Source organism: Diabrotica undecimpunctata, chromosome 7, assembly GCF_040954645.1.
Source record: "Diabrotica undecimpunctata isolate CICGRU chromosome 7, icDiaUnde3, whole genome shotgun sequence".
Classification (NCBI taxonomy): Eukaryota; Metazoa; Arthropoda; class Insecta; order Coleoptera; family Chrysomelidae; genus Diabrotica; species Diabrotica undecimpunctata.
Genome location: NC_092809.1, coordinates 56,265,622 through 56,274,615, shown reverse-complemented (window position 1 = coordinate 56,274,615; position 8,994 = coordinate 56,265,622). Strand labels below are relative to the sequence as shown.

At 29.9% G+C, this 8,994-nt stretch overlaps 1 protein-coding gene across 1 annotated transcript; it reads right to left on the bottom strand.

Annotated features, from left to right (window-relative positions):
• Positions 1-8,333: 8,333 nt before the first annotated feature.
• On the bottom strand, positions 8,334-8,699 carry LOC140446383 (uncharacterized). Its single transcript, XM_072538928.1, has one exon. It carries the CDS (start codon positions 8,697-8,699, stop codon positions 8,334-8,336), a length of 366 nt encoding a protein of 121 aa, XP_072395029.1.
• Positions 8,700-8,994: the final 295 nt, after the last annotated feature.

The following is an 8,994-nucleotide window of genomic DNA, read 5'->3' as shown; positions in this document are numbered from 1 at the left end:
TTAAAAAAATATATAAAGCTTGGAATTAACAACAAAAAACTAAAAATAATTAGAAATCTTTACTGGAATCAGACAGCAAATCTCAAAGTTAAAGGTGAACACACTGACTATATGAAAATCATGCCTGGACTGAGTCACCGTCTTACAATTTGTCTCCTCTAATCTTCAATCTGTACTCTGAAAGAATATTTATAGAAGCTTTGCACGAAACTGAAAAAGGTATTCTACTAAATGGTTACCGGCTAAACAACATCAGATATGCAGACGACACCATAGTATTTGCGAACAACTTAGAAGATCTACAAGTTCTTATGAACAAAATCACGTATTACAGTTAACAATATGGACTCAATATAAAAGTTAAGAGCTTATGATAATTAGCAAGAAAAGTATAACAGAAGGTCAACTCTACGTCAACCAATCTCCTATAGAAAGAGTGACGCATTACAACTACCTCGGCACCATAATAAATGAAGAATGGACCAACAACCAGGAGATTAAAGCACGCATCGGAAAAGCAAGATGCACCTTCAATCGGATGGGGGCCTTCTTCAAGAGTCACAACCTCTCTCTTAATACAAAAGTAAGAATGCTGCGATGCTACGTCTTTTCTGTCCTTTTTATGGTGTTAAATCGTGGAACTTGAACGAAGATATGTGCAGAAAACTGGAAGTATTTGAGATGTGGCTATATCGGAGAATGGTTAAGATCCCGTGGACTGTCCGAGTCACAAATGAGGAGGTCTCAGAAGAATGAATAAGAACCGAGAGGTACAGACCACCATCAAATCTCGAAAGTTACAGTTCTTCGGACATATTATGTGAAATAAATCCAGATATGCTCTCCTTTAAGCCATTCTGCAAGGAAAAATATTTGCAAAACGAGGTGTAGGAGGAAGAACCTCAAAATCTGGTTTAATACAACATCTGTGCAGCTTTTCCGCTCTGCTGCAGATAAGGTAAAGGTTGCCATGATGATCGCCAACATTTGTAACGGATAGACACGTCAAGAAGAAGAAGAAAGCTTGTATGAAAACCCTAAAGCAATTGCGAGATTCGAAAATAATGCTTCAAATATGTTGGACAGCAAAAAAAAATAAATACATCTGTTCTTAAGAAGATTAACAATTCTCAACACCTCTCCAACTTGATGTATTAAAGAAAATATTAACATTCTTCGGACATGTACCACCAATCAGTTGGATGAATACAGTTAAAAAATTATTAAACGCAAAAATTGTCAATGCGGTAAATCCAATTTAGGGTTAGGGATAGCTAGAGAGATAGTTTAAAAAAAAGCAATAAGATTCCTGGAAAAACCGCATTATAGATAATTACTGTGCATCTCTTAATATGTATAAATTGGAAGGAAGATTAATATATGTAGGTAACAAATTCAGGAAAAAAAAAAGATATAAAACAATTACTACCTACTTACTATTTTATTGCTTAACAGGTTTTCTTTCTTCTCTGTTATTTTATTTTTGTCATTTTTCTTTAACGCCACTAATATTTTAATTACAATATTACCTCCTAGCGAAAATGCATTGCGTACTTCTCTGAATAGAAGGAAAAGCTTAACCGAAGAAGGGAAAAGGGTCAGCAAATATTCATGTTTCATAATGGAAAGCTGTGGTGAGAGATCTGAGAGGGTGTCTGTCTGTGTATGTTATTTTTCACACTGCGTTAAGTGGCTGTCAATCACTTCCATATGGAAATGGAGGAAGATATATCGATGACATTCTCTGGAGGACTAAAATATCCCAAGCGAAAAGGGATATAGTACGATTTTATTTATGTAGTCCAAAAATAATGTTAAATATTTTAATTTTTTAGAGGTTTTATTAAATATGTGTAAAATCGGTTTCTATAATAATTATAAAATGTATTTATATTTAACATTTTTCTCTATTTACATAATCATAATACTAATATATTGGTAAAAACTAATAAAAGGAGTAATACATTGAAAATATGATAGTATGAAATGACTATATTATTTTTCAGTCATTTAATTTAGTTTATAATAATTTATGTCTAACTTGTCAATAAAAATGACGCAGATAAAATTAAATTATTAGAAGCCATACACCTGGGTCCCAACTAAAACCAAATGAAGATCACAGGGAAAGAACTCAATAAGTCCAATTTGTAGCTTTAATTACATGGTTTCCACGAGTAATACAATACAGAGTAATAACTCGATAAGTCAAAAGATATAAGTGTTTAAAAGTACAGGACAAGAACTTGACATATCAATTCCAAACAGGAGAAAAAGTTGGAAAAGTCCACGGTTCGTAGACTTACTACGGTTGCCTCTTCCGACTGGGGTGGGGATGCTTGAGTTACGTCGCCAGAGTACACAAGAATACAGAATACAAAACCCATTTATTCGCAATTGAAACTGAATGTAGAGGACAGGTCGATTGCAGTGTTGATTGGTTGAAGGGGAAGAATTACGTCACGAAAGAACAGTTTCGGGTTTAATGTTCATTGGTTAGGCGGAAGAGGCAAGCGTAGTAAGTCTACGAACCGTGGGATAAGTCCAGGTAATGCTTGTAGTTGGCAACAATGGCATGCGACATTGAGTAACATGTCTATAGTTTCTGTGTTTTAAAGGTTATGTTAGTGTTTAGTTTGTTTTATTTTAAAGTAAAAGTAATTATTTACAACATTTGATACTTTTATCTGATAATCAAAATAATCATGGCAGATACAGGTGAGTGTTTTGGTGATCAATTACCTTTTGCTTGTGGGAAAAACTATTCGAAAAGGAAAAGCTTTGGGAGGATGCAAGATATTTCAAAGAAACTAAAGTTATAGTCTCATGCAACTAGCTAAGCTCGTAACTGTGATAAAAAATGTTTTGATTCATTCTCTGGACATGAAAGATAATCTATTATAAACAATATAAATTCCTTTAAAAATAATGACTAAATAAACTTATATTTAATGGCCTCGGTTACTTGGTTTCAGTATAACGAACAAGGGCTAGAAAATCATAGAACGAAGCTGGTTTTAATTGATTTATTACTATTTGGTTTAGATTTTTTAGTTATTATAAGGAAAATCATAGGGATACATACAATTATTAAAAAAGTATGAAAAGCAGTGTTTGTGTCTAAAATACCATATATTTGATTCTAGTCCTCTTTTGGGATGTTATTTATAAATTTAGTAATATTATAACTATATTGAGAAATTTAAAACATATTCAAGATTTTTTAAAAAAAGTATTAATATTACCAGATGGCGGTCTATAACAGTTTAATATTATAACTATGTTATATAATTTGTCTTTAAAATAAACGAAACAAAATTCTGAATGTTTACTAGCACAAAACTCTTGAACATTGTTTTTGTTTGCATTGATTTCATCCCTAATCCATGTTCCTACGCCTCAACCTCTATTGAAGTTACCACCACAGTATAGATAACAACCAGTATTCTCACTCTACCGCGGTACCTTTGATCTTTTTAGACAAAATTCGGTGACCTTGACGCCATATTTTCTGGACGAAAACCGTGGACTGGCCCTGCACATATGGACGCGACAGAGCCGACTTTGATTTATTTAACAAAATTGATTTTAATTTCAACCAATTTCAAAACTCTTCTTGCTACTCTTTCATTCTTCGAGAAATTAAAAAAAAAAACCTAAAATTGTTTTGCGTTGTATTTATGATTTTGTTTTCTAAAGTTTCACAACTATTTGTTACAGAACTGTCTTATACACTATCAAAAAAAAATCAAATGGAGAGTTATGCAACAGTTTTTAATAAATATGCTAGTTTTAAAGCTGTATGGTTATAAAGTAGAATAAAATGCAAAGTTTCATTTCAAAATTCAAATACAGAGTTTGAAATCAGTTAATATATTTTAATTATATCTCACTAAAAACACAAGAGGATGTGAACAAAACTCCTAAATATGTATATTGATTAGTGATTGATCTTACCTGTTCATTGTAATAGACTATTTTGACTTGTTATTTCGATATAAACGATTAAATAATGTGTTATTGATGTTTCCAAATAATCATTTTATTATTTTTTCTTTTAGTTTTGTTTTCATATTTTTGAGTAGGGAAATTTCTGTTATTGAATTTTAATAAATAGTACAAACGTACACGGCTAAATAAAGTTGTACAATATTTGAGTGGACTTTGTTTAAAAGGTGACTAAAAGTTATGGTACTAAGTCGAGAAACATGTTTTAATAATATTCGGCTTTACAGCTAATATGTCAAAATTCTTTTGAAAGAGAATGTCAAGTATACCTACTTATAAAGTCAGCAGAATCACCAGTAGGGATTTTTAGATTACCAAATGTGTCACCGGTTCTATTTTTATATACATTAACATATTGATATACAGTTTTAGCCGACAAATTAGTTACACTTTTTGAGTAGCTGTCTGGTATATTATTTTTAAATAATATATTAGGGCTGGGTAAACAAAATTTGCTACACAAAACGTTTTTGTAAAACTTTTGGCCCCTTGAAGTACATTAAGAGACATCCTGTTTAAACTGATTACTGAATCTTCTACCTCTTGCCTTTTTTCTAGACTGTAAAATTTGAACATTTATGAAATTAGCTAAATTTAACGAAGGACAAAATTTAGATGTGAGTGCCATGTAGTCTTCAATTGTCACATTATCGACACATTTCTTTTCTGTAGAATGTACAGAATGTTTTCTGAATTTTTTATTTAAATAATGGTTTTCCTTCCATAATTTTATAACTGTACTTCATAGCACAATTTTTCTTTGAGTTTTTTCTTACAATCCTTGTTGATGTACATTAGACGTCTAACGGAATCGTACAAAGTGCTAAAAGTAGCGTCATCCTGTTAATGGTAAGAATGTATTTGTGGAAATAAAAAATAAATTTTTAAATGAACTTCATTTATTATTACATGTTGCATTAGATATTACATTTATTTGTTTATTTAATAATAACAAAGGTGACAGACCCACTGTCAAAATTAGACAAAAATAAATTGTAGATAAATACAATTACAGATAAAAATCAAATATACATGTATAAAACAAGTACACATTAAGTTTACAAAGTATCATTTTGTAGTTTAAAATTTCAGAAGTTAAACAAATTATATCTCATGAGCACTGGTTTGCATGTATGAGAAGTCAGATCATACCTATATTTGAACCATAATTAGTTCTGCGATGAGATATATGGAAATGTAAATTCTGAAGAAGTGAACGGGAAGGAATATGAAAAGAAATTAGCTAAAGCAATTTAGGAGTATGGATTATTCTATAATTAATTGCTTTTGTTCAAATGTGATTTTGAATGATATTTTACATTTTTGTTTACTTGATCTTGATTAATGTCAATATAATTAATTATTAATTAATTAAAAGAAACACTCTAATACATTTTTATGGAATATGATCAGATATTTTAGTTATATCTCACTAAAAACATAAGATAATGTGAAGGAAACCCCTAAATGGGTATATTAATTATTGATTGATATTATCTGTTCATTGTAATAAAAAAGAGTATTTTGACTTATTATATTGTTATAAACAAGTAAATAATGTTTTATTGATGTTTCCAAATAATCAATTTATTATTTTTTCTTTTGGTTATATTTTCATGTTTTTCAGTCTTGAAATTTTTCTTCATGAATTGTAATGAATATTATAAACATACACAGCTAAATAAAGTTATACAATATTTTATTTTAATAATATTCGGCTTTGCAATTAATATGCCAAAGGAATATGAAAAGAAATTAGCTAAAGGAATTTAGGAGTATGGATTATTCTATAAACAATTGCTTTTGTTCAAATGTGATTTTGAATGATATTTTACATTGTTGTTTACTTGATCTTGATTAATGTCAATATAATTAATTAGAAGTAATACTCAATACATTTTTATGGAATATGATCAGATATTTTAGTTACATCTCACTAAAAACATAAGATAATGTGAAGAAAACCCCTAAATAGGTATATTAATTATTAATCGATATTATCTGATCACTGTAATAAAAAAAGAGTATTTTGACTTTTTATATTGTTATAAATAAGTAAATAATGCTTTATTGATGTTTCCAAATAATCAATTTATTATTTTTTCTTTTGGTTATATTTTCATGTTTTTCAGTTTCAAATTTCTCTTCATGAATTTTAATGAATAGTACAAACATACACAGCTAAATAAAGTTCTACAATATTTTAGTGGAAATTGTTCACAAGGGTGGCTAAAATTTATTGTACTAAATAGAGAAACATATGTTTTAATAATATTCGGCTGTACAGCTAATATGTCAAAATTCTTGTGAAAGAGACAGTCAAGTATACTAATAAAGTTAATAAAATCACCAGTAGGCATTTTTAGATTACCATATGTCTCACCAGTTCTATTTTCATATCCGTTAAATATGAATATACAATAGTATCTCACAAATTGGTTACACTTTTTGAGTATATGCCACATATTTCACAACTATGGAATTCTTAAACATTTTTTTATTAAATATCCACACAAATAGGTTATAAAATTTCAATTTTTCAATTGTCAATATACTTCTTTTCTGTAGACTGTAACTTCTGAAGTTTATTTTTTAAATAATGGTTTTTCTTCCTTAATTGTATAACTGTACTTCATAATACATTTTTTCGGGGAGTATTTATTGATAATTGTTGTGACACTTGAGTTGAACTTGGTGTTACTGGAAGTGTAGTTACATGTTCAGGTTCTCCATGGAATATGTTGTTTTTACCAGGAGTAATAGTAATATCCTAAAGTACAGTTATAGTGGATGGTTTATGTTTAATACTAACATTTTTCTCTATATCCATAGTTGAACTTTTCACTACTTCTAAAAGAAAAAGAGAAAGCTTACATATGTGTTACATCTTAATTATTTATTTTATTTACCTTCATTAATAGGACATCTTGGAAGACATGTTTTGGACTACTGCAGAATAAGTATGATCAAAAGTTGATGAGCCCTCTGTTAAAGGAAAGTTTGTGAGAACTGCAGAAGGTTGTAATCGATTTCTCATATCATTCAGAAACATCTTATTGTCGAAATGAGTACCATAAAGACGATGACTTCTATGTAAACGTTCTGCCTTATTCAATAAATCTTCTCGTCCACATGCCATTAACCTAATTTTTGCCTAAATACAAACATTTTTTTAATACACGATGAAACGTTAATAAATAATATAACATCTTAACATCTGTAATACACAATTTTAATCCTAATTTAACACTCACCTATTAACATCTTTTGGAAAGAAAACAATACTTTTCCTAGAATTATTACAACACTTTGTAGCTGCACAAGTGTGGCAAGGCTTTTTGTTTTTATTTTTGTACATATCGACGTACTTATACAACGTAATTGCGAAATTAAAAATATATAAAGTTTATTTGTATCTATAAATACACAAAAAGTAAACAAATACAATGGCCTCTATATTATTTATCTATGACAAATGACAATGGCCAATGACCAATGAGAGCCGTCAAATTTTTCGGAGTCCAGAGAAAATGGCGTCGCTGTCTGCGTGAGTAAAATGCGCGAACTTTCGCGCCAAAGCGGAGTGGGAATACTGGTTGTTGTCTATACTGTGTTACCACGGTTGTAGTTAGTTACTAGGTTATAACCTTCGTGGTGAACGTAATTTACCGAGTCAATTGTCTCCCATTTTTGTGTCAAACAAATTATATTTATATTCTTAAATATTTTAATATCTAAAGTAATTTCACAAGCTTTTTCAACACTAATACTTTGAACGTTAAGTAGCATCAGCTCGGGGTTAAAAACTACCTCTGGAATTGGGATTTGTAACTGTTCAGCAGGTAAAAAAAACTATTAGAACATATCTTTTTAGGTGTCGGCGATATGCGCTCGACCGTTTTGCGCCCTTACATGAAATCGGCCGGTTTGCGCTCTAACACTTTCTTAATGGAGATGTATAGCTAATTACTTTCTTATATCGACCGTTTTGCGCTCTCTTGTAATCGACGTTTAATTTTATTCTGCCATAACGATCAGGTAACGGTTAGGCTAGTAAAGTTAGTTTTAAAAAATCATAAAACTATAAAAAAATAAAAATAAACCTTCCCTTCACACTTTCATTCAGGCTTAGCACTGTCAGAGTTTATACATAATATAAACATTGGCGTGTTTAGATGTTTTTTTTTTTATTTTTTCATTTTTTTTTTCGTTTTTTTTAATTTGTTATTTTTTTTTGTTTTTTTTTTTGTTTTCTTTTCGTTTTTTTTTCAAACTTTTTATACAGTAAAATACAAAAAATTCTTGGAAACAAAAAAATTGTCTATTTATTGCAGCTTCTGGATATATGCCAATATCCTTAAACACAACCTTAAGTCCCTTGTATCTTTATATTTCTGTAAAGTTTTGGATATTCTTTCATCAAGATTAATATATGTTTTCTTGTGCCGCTTTCCTTCTAGATTGAAAGTAAATCGATCATAAAGGTGATCACAATATTCTGCTTCTTTAACCAGGCACTTCACTAATTGGAATACATTGGGATGTGGTCTTATTAATGTATTCAGACGATGATTCCAACCTTCTAAAACGTTATTACTGCGATGTCTTTGATCATGGCAATTCCACATTTCCTTTGTAATGTGAGTATTTTCTAACCATTGTTTGACAAAGTAGTCATAAAACTGTTCCATTTTTTCAGAAATAGGAGAGGTTTCTTGAATGCATAACCAGCCATCATCGATATCTTCTAGGGGTAGATACGCTAATGCAACACATATTCTTATGTGCAAACGTATCTCTTCGTTGTCAGTGTATTCAGAAACAACTCCAATATTTTGAACATTTTTCCATATACATTGATTGAAATGAAAATTACAACCAGAAATTTTGGCTTCGGGAAAATAATTTTTTAAGACACCAATCACTGCCTGTTCAAAATCCAGTTTTATAAGAGATGGTTTCCAATTTGGTAGTTTCTCTTTCATT